Source organism: Thunnus thynnus, chromosome 4 (genome assembly GCF_963924715.1).
Source record: "Thunnus thynnus chromosome 4, fThuThy2.1, whole genome shotgun sequence".
NCBI classification, from domain to species: Eukaryota; Metazoa; Chordata; class Actinopteri; order Scombriformes; family Scombridae; genus Thunnus; species Thunnus thynnus.
The window spans coordinates 32058139-32083011 of record NC_089520.1 but is presented as its reverse complement, the minus strand read 5'-3'; the positions used below and the strand labels follow the sequence as shown (position 1 = coordinate 32083011).

Below are 24873 nucleotides of genomic sequence, written 5' to 3'. Positions count from 1 at the left end.
GAAAATGGTCTATATAGATGCTAAGTATCAGCACAAAATATCAGCTATGAGTAGCTTCATTCCACAAATAAGTGTATCAGCCTTCATAAACCCGCATTTGTTGCATCTTAATTTCGACACATTCCCCCACACACACACACATACATGAAGTGGTAAAACCCTACTGTCAGCCTCTTGTCTCCGCCACAACCGCAGCAAACCACAAGAGGCATTACAGTTCTCTGACTGACTGCCTGACTGTACATCTGGCTGTCTGACAGACTGAGCACACACAAACACATGAGCCCACAGACATTCCCAATCAGTGTGGCCACCACCACCCACCTCATCTAGGCCATCATGGTGGCTTAATGAAGGACAGATCCCCGCCATCGCAGACTGAGAGCGGTTAGGGTTACTTTTTCCGCAGAGGGGGAGCACACTGGAACCAGCATAAGTGAAAGATATTGCAGGAGAAAGAGCGAGAAAGCTGGAGTAGGGGGTGCAGTATGATATTGATAGAGACAGAAGGAGGGAAAAAGCTTGTGCCATGTGGTCTGCATTTCGTTGTAATCCCTGTTCTAGCCCGGTGTTCCTGCCTCTGTTCCCTCTTCAGCTCAAACCCAATCAGGCGGTCGCTGAAACCCGAGCAGCTGCTCTGGTTCTTCCCAAAACCAGACTACCAGGTTCCCAACACCGCGGGAAACACATCCATCTATCTCTGCTTGATATACTGTATGTGCTGATATATGGTGCATAAATTGTGTTTATAGGTGTCAGGGGTGCAGGGAGGGACCTCAGGGTGTAATGTACCTCACACAAACAGCACACACACACACACACATACACACAAAATGCTGCACGATGCACAATGTGGCCACATAATAATGCAGCTGAAAGACACGGGAAATGGACGATTTTATTGAAATATGTGTATGTCTGTCAGCAGGCTGTGTGTGTGTGTGTGTGTGTGTGTGTGTGTGTGTGTGTGTTTCAGGCTTGGTGATGGAATAAGATCGGCTCTCTTTCACTTTCCATTTTTCTCTCATGTTCTTTCTTTCCTTCTAGGCAACATTGTTTTTGTGGCATTTCATTTTCTCTCTCTATCTTCTTTCATACATACACACACACACACACACACACGTTTTGAAAGAAGTGACAACAGTCATTTTTGACACAGCATATATTCCGTATTAACATACATTCATAGGCAGTATAGTCTTCTTCAGTGTATAAGTCTTTACAGATCTACAGTATGTCTATAATGATAGCACGTTATTATAGGAAAGCTTGGCTTTATGGTGGTGGTACAAGTTGGCCCAGACAACAATACAGTCTTGACAGTGGCATGGGAAACTGTGTGTGTTTGTGTGTGAAGAACGGGGAAAATGAATATGCGGTCGGATGTTTGTTGCTGTGGGGCGAGGGCTCTATGTGCGCTTGGAGAGAAAGTGCTTCAGTCATCATGCATGGTGAACATGCTCGGCAACCCTCTGGCAGACCCCTTTGTGTGTGTTTACATTACGTGTGTTTGCCGTAGCATGCATGTCTCTGTGTGTTTACTCGTGTTTGCATTAAGCCCACTAGCATTTGACAGACTATGACGTGCAGGAGGAGGCCAAGATCAACATCAATCCAAATGAGCACGCAAGATTTTCACAATATGAAATGATAACAAATCATATTAAATCGGATCTGGAACCTGTTTTGATATAAGGTTTCTGGTTTCCAGTTGCATGTAGCAGCTGTGGATAAATACAGGTTTCATTTTGGAGCAATGTTTGCTGGCTATGTGTGTGTTTTTTTGTGTCTGATGCCCATCACCTGCCAGTGCGATGGGCCTACAGAAAAGACAGGAAGGAGCTGACAGTGACTTTCACCTGTCCATCATCATCCTCCTCCATCATCCTGTGTGTGAGTGGAGCAGCCTCAGGGCATTGCAGGGGGCAAAATAAATGACTCAACAGCAACTGAACCTCAGCGCAGCACAGCCATGTATACTTGGGAAGCAAATCACAGACAGTCTGTCTGCGACACGTTCCTCTTCGTTGTTGGAGTCCGTCCTCTGACAGACTCTCCCTTTTTGACATCCAGCACTCCAAACGAGTCCCTGAAGCAGCAGCAGCAGCAGCAAGGACAGAGGGCGAACAACCCTCCTCTTGACCCCACCCCAACCCCTTAACCCCACCCGCCCATCTGCCCACCCATGGGTCCAGTTTGTCCCCTATTATCTCCACTCATCCGTCCCCGCCTTCTAGGTCCACCCCCCGTCAATCTCCTCAGTCTCAACAAATAAGTTAAACATTACAAAAATAAGAAGCAACAATGACAAACCAAATATGAGAGTGAGGGAGGGAGACAGAAAGTGAAAGATGCTCTCTACTTGAGAAGAAACAAACTGCCTCTGTAGCTTTGTAGGAAATCCCATGCATAATCTACTGATATCCATTACGGTGGCATTAAAATGAGTAGGATGACCTTTGACCTCTTAGCCACTCAGTCTGTTTCCGTTGACCAGTAGTGGGAGGGGTGGGTGGTTTCAAGCAGGAGAAGAAAGAGCTTCACAAGTCCTCCTTGCTCCCTCTGGCCTTGGTAATTGAGCAGGAGTGTGGGGCGTTTGTTTTGTCCATCAGCAGTGCCCTCTGTGCCCCTCACTCCCATCACCGGCAAGTGTGCATCTCCACCATTTTGCGGCACTTTTTGCATCTGACATAACAGCACCAGTGGAACTTACAGCTGCACCTGTCCACCACCTCCACCTCCTGCGTCTGGAAGCCGCGACCGCAGCACATCAGCTCGCAGCCGTCGATGGCCTTTGAGGTTCTGTTACACTGCCGGCCCACTGTGCCCAGCATGCCCGGCGTGTCCGGGTCATAGTCGCAGAAATCTGGACTAGGCTCCAGGTAGACCAGATCTTCGTCCGTGTGAGGTTTGAACTGGGAGTTGCGAGGCACCAGGACTTTGGTGGTGCCCACCTTGCGCTGCTCCACCTCAGTGGCACCGTCAAACTTCTCCTTGATGACGTTGCCCACCTTGCGGAAGGGCGGCATGGCTTTCCAGCAGGTCTTCACCTCACATGAGCCTGACACTCCGTGACATTTGCACTCCACACGCATGTGGGACAGGATGGCCTGCAGAGATGCCAAAGAACCTTTAATTAGCTGACAGAACTTGAAAAACGGCGATGACAGTAATGCATCATATTCATAAAGACTGGCTCTCAAACTAAAGAAGAATGTGTTTGTGCTCACAGTTAAAACTATAACAAAATGTTCTATTACTACCAGAGCTGTAAACTCGAGACTCAGAATCGAGTCAGACTCTTAAATTACACAGATTGGGACAGGATTTTGACTTGACTGCTGGAGACTTTACAGACTTCAGATCTGATTGCCTAAATACTTGCGTCTTTCAAGTGTCAAGTTTAAATTTATAAATCACCAGTAACATGCAAACCTTACAAAGCCCCAATATTTAATTAATTAGGCAATGAGAGGACATGTCATGAGTTATGTAAAACACATCATTCTCAGTTATGTAAAACACAACATTAACAGATGTGAAATGAAAATGTTGAAATGCTCTGCCATTTTATCTTCCAACATTCACAGACTCGACTGATTTGAACATTTGATCATAAAGGCTTTTGACTTTGATTTCCAATAAATGGAAATGACTTAAAATTTTGTTCTAACAGACTTGAAACTTGACTTGGACTTGTCTCAAGTCCTTGAAGACCTGAGACTTGACTTGACATGCAGTTGTTTTGACTTGCCTTGACTTGGACTTGACTCAAATGACATAGAGCATGATTTGGACTTGGCTTGAATAACGTGAGACTTGCCTTGGACTTTATTGAATGACTCGAGACATGACTTGGACTTATCGCAAATGACTTGAGACTTTATCTGGACTTGTCTTGAATGATTTGAGACTTGATATGGACTTAATTCAAATGACTTGGGACTTGACTTGCACTTGTCTTGAATGATTAATTATCTCAAAGAACTTGAAACTTGACTTAATGTATCACTTTACTTTATAGTTTAAATCATTCTATCTGTATTTTCATTCTTCTCAGTGTTGCTGCTCTTGTAAACTGCCAGCTGCTTTAATCAGCACACAACAACGTACGTCTCAATCATTTCTAATAAACTAAGCTTGCATCACAGTATTTGGCGTGTTTAGTGAAATGGATACTTTATTCACATGTGACATTTTTCTTGCATGTGACTCGGTTCAAAACGACAGGAAGGCAGAGCAGCGAGTTACCTTCCTGCCAGCCTCGTTGTTGTGCAGGTTCATGAGAGCTCGACTGGAGGACTGGCCTTTACTCCTTTCTCTAACATCCACAAAGGACTGAGAAAAGGCCACTCCGTAAGCAATGTTGTCACTGCAGCCCGACCACTGGAACCCTATGACAAGATGTAGAGATAGAGACAGGTGGAGGTTATCTGTATGGCCTTCAAACATAAATACCACTACAATATTCAGCCACAAGATGGCATAATTAATATGTTACCAAGGGAATCTGGTCTTTTCAAAATGAAATAAAAAGTTTTGCATTGAAATACACTTGATCGGTTGTTTCTTCTGTTTCCTTTGCATGTGTGTGCGTTTGTGTGAAAGAGCGAGAGAGAGACCTACCCTCTGGACTGACTCCATGCACATTGTGGTCACAGCCACATTTTTCCAGCTCTCCGCTGCTGCAGGCCCTTGTGACCGCAAACGCCACACTGGCTGCTGAGATGGCATACACAAAGGCTGCCTCACGGGTGCCTAACACACACAAAAAGACAAACACACACACACAGTCATGTTGTTTCACTATGCAACTGAAAAGAGCTGTTCATTCTCAATGGCAAAAAGTTTGTATACAGATAAAGACTGTATTGAAGGCAATACTAATGGACAGTTTTGAAGTGAAGTGAAATGTATACAGGTAGAAAGGTTGACTTATAAACTTGTTTTAGTATCAATCAGCTTATCGTATCATCTTCTTTACTGTGTGCGAACACTTGTTGGTATGTAATTGATGACAGGAATGACTGGAGGGTATTATCTTACCCTGTGTGACCACTTTGCCAAACACAGGCATGGTCTCCAGAGTGGAGCAGTTCCATCGACGGTTGCGAAACTGGAACTGACACTCGTCTATAGCCAGCTGAGCACCACGACGCACAGCATCCATCACCTCCACACTGCGCTTACAGATCTGAACCTGGAGCAGAGACACACAGGATCTACATCAGCCACATACAGCGTCCAGATACTAACTAAAATACTGAATGTGTTCACTGTATTTATCCTGGAAAAAAAAAAGATTCACTTGTTTATTCAGACACTGATATGCCATTATTAAATTAATTGTGGTAACATTGTGGAATTCCTAAATAAGACCTGCCAGAGAAGTCAGTTTCACAACAATGGCTCATTCATTTAGGTTTATACTGGTTTTCAATGCAAAGTACCAAGATTTTATAAAATGAGGGAATCATCAGAAGACACTTGCACATCAAAAAAAGTGACGATAAAATGCATAAAAAGGTTTTAGAAAAATATCTGCTCACTGCTAACTTGTTCCCAATATTTATTTTATTCTGCATGGACATGACAAAGTTTTGACCAAAAATCGTCTTCTTAAAGGCTCAAATATAGCGCAGCATCCTAAGAATACGTTTATATTATTTTCTTCTTGTGTGTATGAATTTAATGCTGTACTTTGAATGTAAAGTTGATGATGATTGAATAACTGGGAAGCTTTTCCTCACATTATGAATTACCCAGTTCAAAGATGAAGTGTGTCCTCATAGTTCAGCTCTATATACAGGTGTGCTCACACCTTTACCTAAAGCACACTGGTTTTCACCCCATTTCCTCATCACTCCAAAAGTTGTGCTTCCTGCTGAAAATAGAAACTGCCGATTTCAAAAAGACTTTCAGACCACGACTGAAGAGTGAGACTGCACACAGGTGCTTCTGCTAACGGGATAAAACCTTCCACAGGTATTGGAGGAGTCTCACTGACTTGTGTTTATAGCTGTGTGTGTCTGTGTTCATTGTGTTTTACTGTGAAAAGAATGGTGCACGTACATCTATGATTATAAAGTCATTATTGTCAGCAGTTTAAAGGTGTACCTGTCTCTGGATGAGGCCTCGTAACCTCTCACACGTTTCCTCATCCCTGATGCTTCCTACTGACGACAGCTTGGCCAGGTACCTGACAGAAAAAGAAAACACAACAGGACTTCTTTAATGTGCAGTAGTACAAGGTGTAGTAAAAGGATGAAGTCAATGTTGACATGTGGCCTGAGATAACATGAGGGGAGCCACGGAGCATCCAGGTGAAAAAGATTTGAAAAGTGCTGAATCTGAAGTGGGTAAAAGGAAAGATTCAAGCTACACATGACTTCCATCATGGCGTCACTTGTTTATGGTTACAGTTCAACCAGCGATAGTTGGATTTCAGTCGGTAGTTTTCCTCAAAACCACCAGTCAGATGAAGCAGAGCTGGTGTAGGGAGGGTTGGTTCCCATGACGTTGTGGGAATGTTTTGGATAAATGTCTGATTGTGAGGACACTGAGAGGAGGGAAAGTGGTTTATCACACACACCACCTCCAGGCCAGACAGGTCATGGAGATATACTGCATACACACACACACACACAATCTAAAATGTGTGAGAAAATGACATCGGTCTGGATGTCCTGACCCTCACACACACCCACCTCACCTCACTTCAGTCTCATATCTCCAGGCCCAGCTGCACCTTACAGAAATAGGCTTTCTCATAAGTTGGCACTGAGTGTCACACAGAGGCAGCAGCCCTGATTATGTACTGTCTACACCGCTCAAAGGCTCCTTATACGTCATCTGATTGCATGTTGAGTCTTAAACATTTCCCTGAAACAAAGGGAAGAGATAACTACTCTTGTTTCCATTGCAATTTCACTTGTTTCAGTCTAGAAACAAATGCTAATATCTTCAAACGAGGCACAAAAAGACAGATTACTCCTGAAAACACTCAATTCAAAGAAATACGTTTATTTACATTGTAAAAAGTGGAATTACTTTAATATTTTGGAGTTTTGTTCAGTGTTCCACACACTTTTTAAATAGAGCTGGCAGGAAAACAAAATGACTTAAACAAAACAAATCAATGAATTTATGGAGTGATTAGCTTAGCCTAGCATAAAGATTAGAAGCAGGGGAAACAGCTAGCCTGGCTCTGTCCAAAGTGAAAAAACATTTACCATCACCTCTAAAGCTCACTAATTAACATGTGGTATTGTGTTTATTTAATCCTCACTCAAACAGATGTGTCAAACGACAATTTGGGGTTTTAGTTATGTACTGGAACTATTTCTTGGTGAATAACAACTGGGCAGAGTGACTGTGCCTTGCGTTCTGTCTGAGGTTGCGAGATTTGGTATCATCATAGCTGTACAAAGACCAAAATCAAAACCTGTGCAGGCTGACTATATCTGGAAACCCGATTAAACTAATTATATTTAAAATAGTAATTGGTTAGAAATATAAGCGTTGGTCAGTATGTTTTCAAATTTTGTATAGAGCTAGGCTTCCAGTCCTTATGCTAAGCTATGCTAACCACGCCCTGACTCCAGTTCTGTACCAAAATGCACAGACTTTGATATTGATCTTCTCATTTCACTTACAGGTAGAGAGAAAATAAGTGTTAAATAAGTGTGCAATGACTGTGATTACCTTACTATGTTAACATGAAGGAATGGATTCAGTATTTGCAGCCTCCTCCATAGTGGACAGAGTTTGAATATCAAAACGGACATTAATAAAGGCAAATTCCAACAAAATGAACTTTTTGGCTATTATTCCATATGAGTAGACATGTTTTTTCCTTAAGGTTTCTCAAGCTCGTTTTATGAGTCTTGGCTTATGAATTCCCAAGACCGCACATACCTCTGCAAAGCCCTGTATGCCCATCTCAATCAAGCCGTGGCACAGATCGAGATTGAGGAGAATTTTGCTGTCAGATTATTGACAGAGCTTTAAAGGGGTGCTCCAACAATTAAGTGTTGTACTTCTATAAAGTTTGTGGACTGGCAGGAAAGAGATTTTTAAAAGAACGATAAAAAGTGATGCAGCAGAGGCTGAAATATCCAGACTTTTAGTCCCTAGTATGGGTCAAACTCCAAAAACACTGGATGTGTGCACAAAATTGAACATACACACTAAGAACGCTGTGCCACACCACAATGCAACTCATTAGCGTCTCTCACGTCTCTCAAACTTCACATCCCCAGTTTGCATTGCAGGGTTTCTGTTATAAATTTGAAGTTGATGTCATTTTCTCAGACTTTTTATGATGTCTGGGTGGGCTGTAAGCTACATGTCAGTTCTCTCAACCTTCATGAACTTTGTATGGCAAAAAAAGAGATAGAAGTATTAGCAGTGGTATTAAAAGTAGTGAAAGAAACTGTGTTGAAAGAAGTGGTAGATTTACAGAAATACTATGTGGTGGTATAATTAGCATATCGTCCTTCCAGAAGCCTGATAGGTCAAACAGCTCCTCCTCTCCATCCACCCTCTCATCTCCTCCTCTCAACAGTCCAGATAATCTTTCTCTCTGTGCTTCTTTGATGACCTTCTTCTTCTCTCTCCATCCAGACAGTGTCAGTATTTAGCACTCATCGCTGTGATAACCCCGCTCTCTGCCACTCCACAACATCTCAGCTACATCCGCTCACATCCACCCTCGGAGGTGATCTAAGGTTGACTCCATTTCCTAAGAAACACCACCGTCCTTCATCAAAGCATCTGCAAAGTGTTCCTGTCATGAACTCCCAACATGTTGTTTAAAGCTGCGCTAAACAATAGATTATATCATCATGTGTAGTGTGAAAGCTTGTACCACATGCTTTTGCAGTTCGCCTCAGCTCCACAAAGCATTTAGAACAGTGGACAAAGTTAGCGACTGGCTGGTGAACATAGTGGAGCATTTAGCAGCTCAAGAGCCAGATATTTCCCTCAAGAGTTGTTGGAGACCAAAATAGGGCTAAAAGATGAGTGAATATTGGACTTATATTTATTAGGTGTTCACACAATAGCACAAGTAGAGCAGTGTCATAAAGTTGGTGACTTGACTTGAAACTGAAATGTCAGTTACACTATAATACATAAAGTTTGCTAATATTATCCACAAGAAGCTACAGGTCATATAGAGTAATGCTTTAGCAGCAAGCATTACATTGAAGCATTGAACTGACAAAGATTGTATTTTGCTGTGTATGAGTGTAAGAGAAGGAATATATTATTTCTTCTTTCAAATGTTACACAGTTTCTTATTAACAAACTAGGAAGTAATGAAAGACTTGGGCCATGAATTTCTCTGAGAGTCATTTCACCATGAAGGTATGAAAACATGTAACTGTCTGTCTATCAAATGTGGAAGACGGAGTGGTGAGAACAAGACCTGATGATTATATAGTCATTTTCAAAACCTCTATGAATTGAATTGCGTTGCAGTAAATATAAACTTCTAGGAGTCTCCTTGATCCTGCTGTCTGTCCTCAAGCTCTCTGTGAGGTTACTTCTCTCCCCTAATCTACAGGTCCTGCTCCACCCGCTGTGGACCGAGTCCAGCTCAGCTCTGCCCTGCTCTGCTTGCTCGATTGTAGTTGCGAGGCTTTCATCAAATCCATGTGTGGCGTTTGATCCCTCTTTGTTGTCTGGCATAGCCTTGGGCCGGGCGCTGCGTTTAGGTCCAGGCATCCAGCTGGGAGACCATCAAACAGCGATAAAAACAACTCATGGTGAATATGCAAGACAACAACAGAAACCTACTCCTCTGACGGGCAGCGCCCCACACACACAGACACGAACAGCTGGATGGCATCCCACTGGCCTGACATTCACCCTGGAAACATTTAATAAACATTGGATGAGCTGTTATTCAGGTGATTTTGTGATTTTGTGTGTGTATGCATGCGTGGGATAAATTCGGCGTAGGCCTTGAGTGAGTGTGTGTGTGTGTTTTCAGCATTTTCTCTCTTTATCTGTTCATTCTGCTCTGTATACTCTTTGCTTCCCACAGACGAGGTTAACAAAACACCTCAACAAGGAGACAGAGGAGTCAACCCGTAGAAGGACAGAGCAACACACACACACACAAACACACACACACACACCATCATCCCACATCTCATCTTCATTCCTCTCCCTCCTCTCTCTTCTCTCTCTGGCCTCTGGTGGTTGCGTGCTGAAATCCCAGGGGCCTAAGCCCAGTGGAGCCAGTGGTGTTGTGAAGGCTGCGATGTGTAATGCAACACAAACATGCAGCGGCCTGCGAACGCACCACAGTCCAGGTGGAATGCTCCATACCTCCCACCCAGAGCCCCCCACAGCCTCATGGGAGGCTGAAAGTGAAAATAAGAGATAATTCTAAACAGAGAAGATACTTATGACGCAGGTTGTTATCTGTAGACAGGAAATAAAGACTAATGTAGAAATGTTACAACACCATGCAAAATCACCTTTGAACCGCTGTCTTGAAGTATGCATGGGAATTACAAACGTTGAAGTTATTTTTGAATGTTTTCACCATTTCTATTGACTCCCTGTGACTTGATAGAGGTTGTCTTTCTGAGTTGTCTCCTGCATGTTATGTACATTTGATCATGAGCAATGCAACATTAAAGTGGTAAATTTCTGTTTGCAGTTTGACCCTGCATTCTCTTGAATCAAAGAGAGAATGGATACAGATACAAAAAATCTGCTGGATTTTTCAGAAACAGGTAGTTCTGACAAAGGCAGGAGATTTTTTTATTGACATGCTGGTAAGATCCTCCAACCATATACCATCCTCTGGCTTTATCTTTATATTCTTTGTAGTTGAATCAAAATTTCCTTGTGAAACCATCTTTTTACGTATAGAACAAAGCACCCGTAGCACAGCACTCATTTCCTGACTGAAATATGCATGACCGTTCAGTTTTATATACTGAATTGACTGTTAGATATTTTCTTCTTTTTATGAATGGATGGATGCACAGTAGAGAAAAGAGGAAAAGCAGAGGAGGGGGGGGGGGGGGGGGGGGGGGGGGGGATACAGAAGCCGGACACATCTGGATGACAGTAATGTGCTTCAGTGAACTTCTCTCTCTCTCTCTCTCTCTCTCTCACACACACACACACACACACAAAATGACACAAATGCTTGCAAACTGTAGCACACTCTCTGCGCATCCATCATCTCTAATGTGTATTTATATGAAAATACCCTCATGTTTGCCTTTCCAGCACTGAGTACACAGCAGAGGTACACAGTGACAAGTAAATATAGCATGGATGGGAAATGCAAGGAGGAGAGCTGCAAGAAAGAATCTAAGAAACGTCTTTTCTAGTGAGGCGCGGACACTGTACACAGTAAATGAAAGAGCAGCACTGCTGAGCTTTTAATTGAATGCACTGGAGATATTTTTCTTTAGTTTTAGGCCGATAAAGTGCAATGGAGAGAACTGAACTTTCTCACTTTCACAAAGACAAACAAGTCAAATTTTACATTTCATCCTGCTGGTAGAGAGCCAGTGCTTGTAAAGACAAGCGTGACTGGTGTGACCTGAGCTAACCCTCCCTGTCCCCTCAGCAGTGGATACCTACAGTATGTGAAACATACTGGGACCTGTAGAGGGCACTGTTCTCTCAGTTTACATTCAGACACCTTACTACAGTACAGCACTGAGCTCAACTTCCTACCTCCTGAACACTGCTTGGCACTGCTGGTGGCTTTAGATATTCAGACTGTCCTGAGAGATGATACTGACTGGAGGTTCTTTGTTGTAGTCATGTGTTTCTAAGTGTTCTTAAGAGGAAACCTCAGTCTATTCATTGTGTTTGCTCTGAATAAACAACTGGTTAAGCGCTTAAAATACATATAAATGGAAAAACAGAAGGGAAAGAATAAACCTATGTATATAGTTTTTCAACATTCATGAAACTAATCTCAGGATATAGTTACATAACACAGTAAAATGCTTATGCTGTATTTCTAACAAAGTTGGAACTTGGAATATGGATTTTTTGTATTTCTAGAAACCAGAAATCTTCTAAGTTAAAAGATCTGAGTAACATAAGCAAAACCCTTCAATGTATGTGTTTGCCATGTCTGTAACTCATAGCATAAAAACACATCTCTAAACATCAAAAGACACTGACATCAGACCTGACTGCTTATTTGTCAGAGGATCTGAAGTGAAAACCAACCTAACCTCTGCACTGAACCTTGTTAACCATATATTGACCTCTGAACCTGTCAGTTCCCGTGTCAGACAGCAAGTGTCCTTAAGCGGTAAGCACACTGACTCCCAGCTTTTCTTTGCTGCAGCTGACGTTTGAATTCTAGCTCTCAGAATTATTAATGAAATCCATCGAGTGAACAAAAGACTGAAGCTTTCAGACATCAACACAGAGGCAGACAACAGCCAAGTTTGTCGTTTCAGCTTTCACGTTGAAGTCACGACAAGTTTTAAAAGAATTTTACTTGCACAAAAAGACATTAATCATTTCAGAAAATAGAAATCAGCTTGCGCAAAATGACGGGCATGAAAGCAGCGTAGAGTGTGTTGTATTAAAGTTCATTTCAAATGATCAGCATGAGCTGTTTGATATCTCTTCCCAGGCAAATAGTGACCCCGGTTAAAAGCATGTTTCAGGTTGGTCTGAATAGATCAATACATGTTATAAATATAGTTTTATGACCCTGTTCCTGACCTGGGTTTAATGTGGGTCTGACACTGCTCTGCTGTTGTATTAAAGGGTTATAATTACTGTAGAGCTGCTACAGGATTAACATAGAATTACTTAAAGATAGACTGAATTCATGATTGTGACTTACAGTAACTTCTGGTCTTCTCAATTACAAAGATACTTTAATGTGAGTTGTTGCATTAATGCTTAATGAAGTGACCCATTACTGAAAATAAATGATGTAAAGTTTCACCATGTTGAATCACCACTGAATTATTATGCTAAAGCAATTTTATGTCTATACATAATACTAGTTTTTGATTGGATTAAATCATACATTGGGACATCTCAAATGTAGTTCCAGTGTCCATTATTCTTAATAAGTGAAGAATGTGTATTAAACTGATGGTAACCATAGCAACGGTACTTCTTCTTCTTGCTATTAAAACTTCACTATCACTGCTAAAACAAAGTTATCCATTGGATAAAATTAAACACAGGCTAAGTTTCTCTCTCAGGTGTATTTGCTAGGTATCCATGTTATAAGTGTAATAATACACTCCAGCGTGTCCTAATGTAAAAGATAATATACTCTGCTTCATGCCGTGTCCGCTTTCTTGTTCATTATTTGAGGATATAAGGATGTGTTATTACTTACAAGTCCAAATGCCAGCAGTCTTTATCGATGCAGGAAGCACTGAGACTGTAAGGGATTTCACTTTTTAAGCATTTTTGCTAAGAAAACAGTCCAGGAGATCCCGTAGAAATGGCTATATGGTGAAAATATAGTCATCAAACACCATTAAAATAAAGGTCATAATAAAAAACAACAACTTTTCAATTAAATTTTGTCCAGTTTTATCAGCTGCTAACAGTAGATTTCAACTTTGGCAAAAAAAGGGAAAGTAAAAGCCATGAGTCTCTGTGCCATGAAATAAATCATACTTTCATAAATCTACATAAAATCCTCATTGTGTGTTTGCATTTTGACCAGCTCGCAGACAAAAGACCGACCAGGGATGGCTGAAAAGTCACTAGCTTGGTGCTATGTAATAAAATGTAAACACAGACAGTAGTTCAACACCACTGTCATTAAACGCAGTCTGGGGATCACAGAATCACAGTCTATTTGCAAACTGCAAATAAGGGTCTTGTGTTAGTGGAAACATCCAGGAATTAATCTGCACCTTGAACACATGTTGTTGATCTCATGTTATAGATGGAATATTAAAATCAAATATTACAGTAAATGTATGGTGATCTGATAGAAATCTATTAAAAAAAAAAGTTAATATAAAAATAAAAGGCCTTAAATATAATATGCGCTTTGAATGAGAGCCTGCATTTACTCAAGTAATATGCTATCTGTCATTCTTTCTCAGGAGTAAAAAACACATAACCTCTCAAATGATGAATATCTCCCCGAGGAATAAAACTCCTCATATGAAGGAAAACATCGAAATGAAAAACAAAGCCCTGCTGATATTCAGTAGTTGGCTCAGGAATGTTAGGGTGGTGGTGGTAATAATGGGTGGGTGTGAGGGTATGAACGACTACATGGACCTAATTTTGAGTCATAATACTGAAAATAGCCTTGCTCTCAGTATGTTTTCAGTGACACAGACAGAAAATAAATGTAGGAGGGAGACAGCACCTTCAATGGAAAGAATGAAAGATAAGAAGGGAGGATGTAAGCGGGAAGAGGGAATCATTGAAGAGTCAGACAGTGAAGGAGAGACGAAAACGTGGAAGCAAAGCAGGGAGACGGTGAAGTGATGAGAGGAGAAAACGCTGCAGGAGAGAGAGAGAATGAAAACCATTTGATTGAGGCATCTTGAGGAGATTTCAACACATGATGACTGAGAATGGAGTTCAATTAACAAAGTCACTGCACAGCGAGTGACTCGTGCTCCTATAGTATTGTGTGTGTGTGTATATGTGTGTGTGTCCATGCGTATGTCTGGGTGTATTTATATGCTGCTGGCTCCACTAGAGCTCATTTCCCCCTAAAAATAACATGCTCTGCCAACACCACAACCCTCACACACACACACACGCACACACACACACTAACATTTTACACACATTTGGGAAAAGTGGCAATAAAAGCCATGATATTAACCTCCTTCCTGGTGTTAGTGCCGGGGCCCCAAAAGACTAGGAACCATCTAGTGTGTATGTGTATAATGTCCATGCACACCAGCTTCATCCAACAATAAAGGTCTCTCAGGTGATGTAATAAACACTCTGGTGGCCATGTCGGAGGTCTGTAGCTCTTGGGAAACAATAGCTGTGAACAGCTGATTGTTTCTAAATGCAGGACTTGACTGCAGCTGATTCCTCTGTTGTGTACCTGTGACCATCTCTGTGTTTAGGTAAAGTGAGCTGATACAAATGTATCATAGCACCAAAGTGGCGTAATGGTTTTTGTGTTGTCAGGGGTGGTTGTACAAAGATGACAGGCATGCATGATCATATCAGTTTTGAGCAAGCAAGTCTCTACATCTCTGTAAAACATCATGTGTTTAGAGGGGTATGTCTCCAACATTTTGAAAGGGGTGGGGGCTGCTGCCTTTGCTATATATACATCTACAGATTATAGATTATTGTTATATTACATTTAGGAGATTTTTTTTATTTATTAAAAAAAAACATGACACCATCACAGTAGTGGTAAAATATCAACTAAACAGTTAAGTTTGCGGAACACGCAACAGTGCCTCTGTTTCAGTCAGGTGCGTTTCAAGCTTTATTCTAACACCGTCCACATTAGGACCAGGTTATGCAATAAAAGAACTAGTTCATTTGATGTATTGTCTGACCATGAGGGAAGGAAAAAGTGTTTAGAGCTATCCCGAATGGACACACTCAAAGGCAGACTGAAAATAAAATATGGGGATAACGGTGCACGTTTTCAGATAGTCTCTAATGGAAGGAATTCATAGTGCTGGAAATAGTTGTGTCACAGATCAAAATGAGAACTCGAGAGAGAAGTTCCAACCCTGCTTACTTTCTCACCTCCACACGGCTGGCCAATCATGGCGTGAAGTGGGTGTAATTGTCGCATTGTTGGTTTCGGAGAGTCATAGAAATGGTCATACGCAGCCCCCCTAGTTCCGATGTTGGAAAGGTGTTTGACTACCCAGCATGCACTTCTGATGGAGTATATGCTATACTATACTGGATGTAATTCTCAATGTATTTTTCTTATGGAGTTTTTTTCATGACTTTCTGGAAAATTGAAACATGTTGCTGGTGTTTTCATTTAAAAATAGCAAATAACTAGCACATACTAGTAGATAGTAAAAATGTAAGCATCCTGTCATTTCAACCAATTTTTTGAAAAGAAAGTAGTTTGTATTCAACAAGCTTCAAAACTTGCATAAGTCTTAGCCAGCAGCTAGCTTGAAAATCTGGTGAGTTCTGCCTCAATGGATATGTGGTTGATCAGATTCCAGTGGGGGCCAGTGTCCCCTGATCCCTCAGATCCACCCCTGTCAGTTTGTCCATTTTTACAGAATTACAGGGCAAGGTCCTATGTATTAGCTGAGGGGTAACAGTAACAGTCTATTAACTCTTACTTTGATGGGTTTTCCATCAGTTGAAAACATTACATGATAACAGCATGGTATTTAATTCCTATTCCAAAACAAAAAAGGGCATGGTGCATCATAATTGTATATGTAATATACATGACTAAATTTGCAATTTATGAGAATAAACATTTCTTAAGCTGCAGTTTTGACCACAAGGGGGTCAAAGAGACAAAGCAAACTCACACAGACAAAGACCTGATGTAGCATCAGATTATCAAGTTAGCAACAATATCATCCTGGTTCAGTCTCCTGAAACACCTGACAAGTCCTTTTAGCTCTTACGTTTTTGTCTTCAGCAAGTCCTCAGGACAATGATCTGCTTCTTAGAACTTCATATTTCTTCACCAGCCGCTTGTTTACTTCGGGTACACGCTTGTCTGAGCTTGTTTGCTGGAAACGGCGGCCTATGTTTTTACATTTATGAGAGCAGTGAGACTCAACCATACAGCCTATCTGTGGGCTGAATAACCAAAACTCAAGCTAAAAGGAGCTAAAAGCTGCATTGAGATGTAAATTCACTTGGAAGGAAATGGGAGATTAGAAATATGTCAGTAGGTATTGCATATCTATATTGAGGATATATACAGTATATCCTCAATATAGATGCAATAACTACTGACATATTTCTAATCTCCCATTTCCTATATATATATATACATATATAAATATACTATGATTTTTTTGAGGGAATATTATTTTATATTTTTATTATGGCCTATTATAAGTGGAAGTAATATAAAGCAGAAAAGACTCAGCAGAAGGTTCCCTGAGGAAATTTAGTTGGGATAGGTTGTAATATGCAATTTGAGTTTTGAGTGTCTGATGACAGATGAGCAAACCGAGCAAGTGAACAGGAAGGCTTTACAATAATAAACTGGCAAAGATATTAGACAACTCATTAAAAGACTGCAGGCTAATGATTTGATCTCTTATTGTTATGGTCCACTGGTAGGATAAAAAAGTTCATGAAACCATAAACTGAAAAGAATCTGATTTGCTTCCATATCTCTGCATGAACAGGGCTTTTCTACTGTGTCAAAGACTAATTTATGCTTTTTTTATTTTCACATCTAGTTGGAGAGATAAGAAGATAAGCTTGCTTGTAAAATTGACATCGTTCATGCAAGGCGGGCGGGTTTGGACATGCACCATATGCTCCTACTTACTATTTACACAGTTAACACACGTGTGTAAACTGTGTGTTGTACACACATATTTGCATGTATAAAGCACTCTCTGTGTATGAAGTTAGAATACATTTTCAACACGGTTCTCACCTCATAACTACTGAGTAGAATCTCACATTTACATTTCATTTACTCAAGTATTGTACTTAAGTTCAATTGTGAGGTACTTGTGCTTTACTTGAGTATTTCCATGTGATGCTACTTTATACTTCTACTCCACTACATTTCAGAGGGAAATATTATACTTTCTACTCCACTACATTTATTTAACAGCTTTAATTACTTTTCAGATTAAGATTTGACACAATGGATAATATAACAAGCTTTTAAAATACAACACATTGTTAAAGATGACACCAGTGGTTTCCAACCTTTTTGGCTTTTAACGTCTTACAAAAAGCAGTGTGTAGTCGGGGTCACATTTCACATGTCTATGAGTTGTTAACAGCTCCACCAAATAGTGATTTTACTTTTACTTAAGTAAAGGATCGGAGTACTTCTTCCACCAATGGCGGTAGTGTACATTTAGAAATGCAATCAGCTGTTCACAGCCATTGTTGCCCAGGAGCACGAGCCCTCCGGCATGGCCGTCAGAGGGTGTTTTATGTCTCCTGAAAGCACCTCCCTGTGGATCTGCCAGAACTGTCTTTCATCTTTCAGCGAGCCTGGTGTTTCCTCGTCAGCCCGAGCTGTCCTGCCAGTAATCTGGTCATCCTGAGCGATTCCCCCATGGCTCCAAGTGTATCACAATAATTGTACATACTACGGTGACAAGAGGGCTTGAAATAACATGCCATAGCTTCATCACACTCGTGTGTGTGTGTGTGTGAGAGAGAGAGAGTGTGTGTGTGAAAGAAGTGTGAGGCGCCAGCGTGTACCGCAATGCCAAGGTCTCTGCTTTCTCTGGTTACCCATCAGCTGCCATCTCTTTAGCACCTCACCATGGTTATCCAGGACATATACATGTATGTTCACACCAAAGTATACACACACTTACACAATCACACACATGCAAAGAAACTGAAGACAAGAAAGAGAGAGAAACTGAGAGAAGGACCACTGTGTGTGTTATGATATAAATGAATATCAATGACATGCTGTTAGAGCTTTCTAGGATATGAGTAACACCTTACTGTTCAGTAGTTTAGTGAGCTGTAACATGAACAGGGAAGAACAAGACAGCCAGATTTTAAAATCATAGTAGCTTTTCTGTCGTATCGTTTGCATCATGCTATTGACAGTAGCACACAGCACTGCTGCTTACTGAAGGTGAAGTGTGTTTAAAAAGCAAACACTCAACTCTTTCTAGGTTTTAAAAGGGATGTGCTTTCTTAAGCAAATAAATAAGGATGATAATCCTTTCTGCAGAGCAGATTCATGACAGTTTAACTAAACAAATATACGAAAACTAAGCAAAGCCGCTCTCGTGTTTTTGTCTTTTCTTTAGACAGGTGCCAGTTGTAATCCTTCTTTTGCCACAGCAGTGCTGACTGAGAGTAACTATTCACAACCACTGTGGTTACTGTTTCTTACGTCAGTGTTTAAGGTTTTTTACATTTTAAGTAACTTTTGAAAACATTTTGACACAAATCAGTATTAATATTAGAAATATGACTTACAGATATTTGTTATATGGTTTCAAAAAAGAATATGGAAGAAAAAATTAAAGATATATTAGAAATAATTATCTACAAAAACTGTTTATATAAACTACTATACTATGTAATACAAAACATTTCTTTAGAAAACAGATGAAGTTAGAGGTATTAGTCACAATTTTAAACATGCCAGCAGCGTGGCACCAGGGATAGCACGGATGGTTGGTCGGTCTACCACTTTGATCCACCACTCAAGTATCTCACAACTAATGGATGCTTTTGGATGGACTGTCATGAAAATTTTAACTGATGTTCATATTCTCTAGAGGATGAATCCTACTGATTTTGATGGCACTCTGACTTTTTCTCTAGCGCCTTCATGAGGTTGACAGATAATTGGATGGATTTTAGTCGAAATTTCATGTCTACCTCGAAATGAACTTTAATCACTTTGGTGATCGCTTATCTTTTCCTCCAGAGCGACCAATTACATCAAAATTGAACATTTTTGAAAATATATTTTGGGGCATTTTTATGCCTTTATTACAGGCAGTAGAGAGATGACAGGAAAAAAGGTAGAAAGAGATAAAACAAGGGCTAGATGTTGTACTTCATGATTAGTGTTTCAACCTGTAAGCCACTGGCTCGTCCCAAAATCTTAATTTGTCCAATGCTTTGATTATATACTTGCAAATGAAAGATATTCCCATCAACCTCAGCTGTACTTTCTGTTTAGTGCTAATTAGCAAATATTAGCATGCTAACATACTAAACTAAGATGATGAAAACGGTCAATATTTTACTTGCTAAACTTCAGCATGTTAGCATTTTCATAGTTAGCATGCTGACAACAACATTTAGCTTAAAGCACCGCTGTGTGCTGCTAGCACGGCTGTAGACTCTAAATCTTGTTTTTATGTGTTCAGTGTTAAAATATTAATGTCCAATTATTTTAAACCCAGTTGTCACCTAAAGCATCTGGGTAGCTACACATCACTACAGAGCAGAATCCTTCACATTCACACCTCCACTGTAAAACTCCTTTAATGTAATAAGTAACTTTAAACAGGTATAACAACTGATTTTCTTCTTCTGTAGATGAAAGTGAAGCCCAAAATGTGCTACTACATTTGATTTCCTACTAGCCAGTACATTCCTAAATTCTCACAACCGTCCTGCTTTCTCTCTAACATTATGTTCAGCTGAGTTTGTTTGTGTGTGTGTGTGTGTGTGTGTGTGTGTGTGTATTGGAGCGTCTGTGGTGCACTGTGCGTGGCTACCATTCCTCTGCAGTCAGTGTGTTAATTACTGAGTGTGTGCCACTGTGGACAGAGATGCCAGCTTACATCACAAAATCACAAAACACAAGACACGCACACACACATGGAGGACCTGGAGCAGTGGGCAGGTGCAGCAAAACCAGGAAAGAGGAGGAAGACGAAGAGGAGGAGAAGGAGGAGGAGGAGGAGGGTGATGACAGACAAACTAATGAAAAGTAGCATTCAGGTCCCTATTGGGCGCACAAAACATGACTCAGCACAACAGAGATTTGGAAACATTTTAGCTATTCTCAATCACTGAGTGCAGATTTTAAGAAATGTTATATATTTGATTATGTTTTAGTCTACGTCTGCTAGTAATACAGTTATCAAACAAAAATAGGGCTGAAGGTAAAAGTTATTTCCTATTATTGATTTATCTGAAGATTATTTTTTTCAATTAATTGATTAATTATTTGGTCTATAAAATATCAGGAAATGCTAATCACAATTTCCAAAAGCCCAAGCTGAGATATTCACATTGTTGGTTTTGTCTAACTAACAGTCCAAAACCAAAAGTGTTGAGTTCACTATCATAAAACACAAAGAAAAACAACATATTCACATTTGAAAAGTTGGAGCCAGTGAAAATTTTGAATTTTTGCTTAAAGAAATCATGATTGATTAATCAAAATTGTTGCTGATTAATTGCTGTTGATTGACTACTCTCAGAACATTAAAAAAAAGTGGCTGCGTGTCAGATCTAAGTAGCAGGTGTTTTCCCTGTTTTTGAGGATTTGTGTTATGGAACATGACTCAGCACACACAACTAAAGGCTGCAAACTCATTTGCATTTCAAGCACTGGGTTTTATTTTCAGCTTATGGTGTACCAGTGTTAGTATAAAATTAATTCTGCAAACTTTAATCTACTTTACTGAAAAATTAACAAAATCCAAATTAAGTTGCAAGATGCATAAACAAACGCAACAACCCTGATGATGTCGTAGTGATGTCATCAGGGTTATCTCGCCTTGTATTTAAAGACGGCACATTTATAAAATGGAACCTGCATAACAAACTGGAGGCACGGAGTTTGAAAGATGGAGGCATTTACCATGACGGGAGGATTTAATGAAAAGACGTTAGGAAGTGGCATTGTGGGAAATGTAGGAAAGCAGCATTTTTGGAGCTTGACCCATGCTAGGGACAAAAAGTATATCTTTGCTGATTTGATTTTGAACATTTTATTAAAATCTATCTCTTTTGACTCCCTTAACCATAGACTAATAATAATAATAATAATAATAATAATAATAATAATGTTTTATTCTTATTATGTGATGCTATTGGGCATTTATAAAAATCCATAGACATGCGATGAGACTCTTCCTGCCTCATTACTTTGAAATATTTGATTTACAGTAATCCAAAACTGATAACACATAACATAATAAATAAATGACATGGCAGAAAATAACAGTGAGTAAAGGGTGCAGGCCAGGATAGTTGACACATCTTTCCCTGTCTCAACAATTTAAATAGTTAACCTTTGCCATTTTGAAGATAAAAAAACAACAGCAATAGAAAGAGATGTTCCTGGGATTCTTAAATATTCTATAATACACACTCCTGATATCCTGTCCACCAATCAAGATCACCAAATCATTAATATAATAAGATCATGTGCTGTATAGTAGTAAACTGCTCTGTTCTACAGTAGGTTTTAGTCACATAGTCCAGCTACCACCACCTGTCTGCTCCGTCACAGCAATGATCTCTCTCTTCTAATTGCTTCCCATCCTTTGACCCCTGAGTGTACCTGCTGCTGTGCGGAGGTGAAACTGAAGCTTGAGGGTTTGTTGAGGAGTTGAGGACTCAGATACAGTCCGTACAGCCTCACAACAGTGTAATCCCGCTGAGCAGACTGGCAGCTCCACAGCCTGCCTGTACATGCCTGCTCTGTGCTGCTGTCACCACGCCTTCAGCCCCAAACAGCACAATTACCCTGCACTCAGTGACAGAGTTCAAGGCAGGCAGTGCTGTTTGGTAAGGTTTTCATTTGACTTGTTGTGATTTATACGCCATCCAATGAAATGACGTCGGTCAGCAGTATCAGCTGGGCCGTTTGCTGCGCTATCCTGATGTAAACATACAAGGCTGTAATCCTATTAGAGATCTTACACGAGTAGTGTTATGGAGAAACAGTGAAATGTGAATACAATTATAAGGGTAAACTTAGACTCACTACACAGAAGCCACACTATAAATACATAATAAGAACATAGCAGTGATTTATCAGAAGGTGATTGCGTCATATTACAGTAAGTATCATTGTCAGGTATAGATCATATCACCTTAGGCTGATTCTCTGGGAGAAAACTGGAAGGTCCTCCCTAAATGATCAGCGCCGCTCGTAAATTTGCTGAAGAGGAATGAATGGCAGCAGAAAATGGAGCAGAGCCTGCGGAGGAATGCAGAAACCCACCTAACCACCTCCCACAGGCTGCCGGGAGAGCAGGCACACACACGCGACCCAACCGACCGGCCCCAGGAAGAGGTGGCACTGTGCAGCTCAACTACAAAGTGTGTGTTATCCTCAACAGGGATTTAGAGCTCTGACTGTCTGACTGCTCTAACATCCCCCCGAATTAAATCAATAAACGAGTAATACATCACACTTTAAGAGCGGGCCGACATTTGTCTTGGAGCTTGTAGTGACCTTGTTGAACTTTTCATTATTCTATATCTCTGTTTCTGAGATATTTTTAACGTTCATAAACGTTTAGTGTCTGCCTGCAGAATTCAGCTGATAGTGGTCTTATTCTACTGTGTATTTTAAGTATTTTAGTATCACTGATATAGTCCTAATAGTGTTCAGGCACTGACAATTTTATAATAGATTTTTCTTTCTTCGTAAGAAATTCTTAAGCTTGAATGCAACTGAACTGTCCACACCTGCCTAATATTAACTGCATCACTGGCTGTCTTTCTACTGACCTGTAATCTCGCCCGTTGGTGATGACAAACATATGAATTTAGGTATATCAAAAATGTTTTAAGGATGCAGGTCAGAGGTTTAATTGGTTGACTTTTCAAAAGAAAGTGTCAGTGAACTCCTCAGCAATGCCTTGAAGGTTTTCCAAGGTGAATAATAGCTCAGTTTCTTGCTATTTACAAGAAATGTAGTGCGTTCATTTTTACAGATTGCACTAAAAAAAATCTTCTGAAAAGTCTACTGAATAATTTCTAAAATATTCTGATATAGTTAAGAACAATAAGAACAATGATCTCAGAATGAGGATTATCAGGATGAGTAAAGAAATCCCATCTGACAAGAACTTTGCAAACTTTTTTTCTTCAGGGTGTAAATGAAGATTACTGTCACGTTTCCACCTGCCATTAAATATATTAATTTCATATATAAAACTTTCACGTGCAAAATGCTATGTCATTTTCAATAAGGAATATAAATTTTCACCTTTACGGGAAGCTGCACCTTTCCATAAAGAACATGTGCGTTTTCACTTGTGTAAGGGTCTTTGCGGGGGGATGTAGCGGTGTTGGTAAGTTATTAAGTCTGGGTGAGGGAGCGAGAGAAAGTGTGTGTGTGTGTGTGTGTGTGTGTGTGTGTGTGTGTGCGTGTGTGTGTGTGAGTGTGTGGCTGGTTAATAATTAACCTGAGCTGGCCACTGAGCTGGAGAGAAAGAGGACAGAAGAAGATGAGCGGCCATGTGAAGATGTGCAAGAAGAAGAAGGACAGGTGAATGACAATAGTGGAGGTGGAAAAAGACATGAGACATGTGCTCCGTGGTCCTCTTTCTAAAATCAGGACCAATGTTAGAAATGTGGAGTCCAACTTACAGCCAGTTACTCGCGTTGGCCGAGAGGAGCGCACAGCAGAGCATCAGGACGCACCGCAAAACATATTCCTCGGTCATCTCGAGAGGGAGGGAGGAGAGGTCGGTGAGAGCTGAAATAATCCCGAGGTGGACGGGGGGTCGGCGGTGGAAAAAGAAGCAGCGGCGGGGTCCGGTGAAGGCTGTTAATCCATCGTCCCCGCATCCAGTGGGTCATCCACCGGGGAGGCGCGCAGCTTCACGGTCCGTCCGCCCGGTTCTCCCGTCCCTCCCTCTGCCACTCCGCGCTCAGAAGGGACGGGGAGAGGGGGAAGAGAGGGATGCTAAAAATACGGTCAAAACTCTGAATCGGACCCTTCTTCTTAATCAACTTGTTTGCTTTCCTTCTCAGCTGCGCGTTAACGCCAACCGGGAGAGCGCGCGGAGAAGCAGTCAAATAAAAGCCAAATTTACGAGCTCTTAGGCGGTTCTTCCTCCTCTCGGAAGGTTTATCACCCGCTGCCGGGTCCAACTCTCAGTTCAAGCGGGGGCTCTCCTGTCAGCGCGCCGCAGGCTCCCCAACTCTCCCCGAACACATGCACACACACTCGGAGCGTAAATACGCACGGCACCTCCTCACACACCACCGTCTCTCGGTGCGACTGGCAGAGGGGAGAATGTGTGTGCTGACTTT

General features: G+C 40.9%; 1 protein-coding gene across 1 annotated transcript; it reads right to left on the bottom strand.

Moving 5' to 3' along the window:
• Positions 1-1144: 1144 nt before the first annotated feature.
• Positions 1145-24873, bottom strand: wnt4 (wingless-type MMTV integration site family, member 4). The gene is made up of 6 exons (XM_067588362.1): positions 24205-24873; positions 6118-6199; positions 5047-5200; positions 4627-4758; positions 4252-4394; positions 1145-3110 (listed from the first exon to the last, which is right to left on the bottom strand). Exons 1-6 carry the CDS (start codon positions 24279-24281, stop codon positions 2640-2642), a joined length of 1059 nt encoding a protein of 352 aa, XP_067444463.1. The 5' UTR covers positions 24282-24873; the 3' UTR covers positions 1145-2639.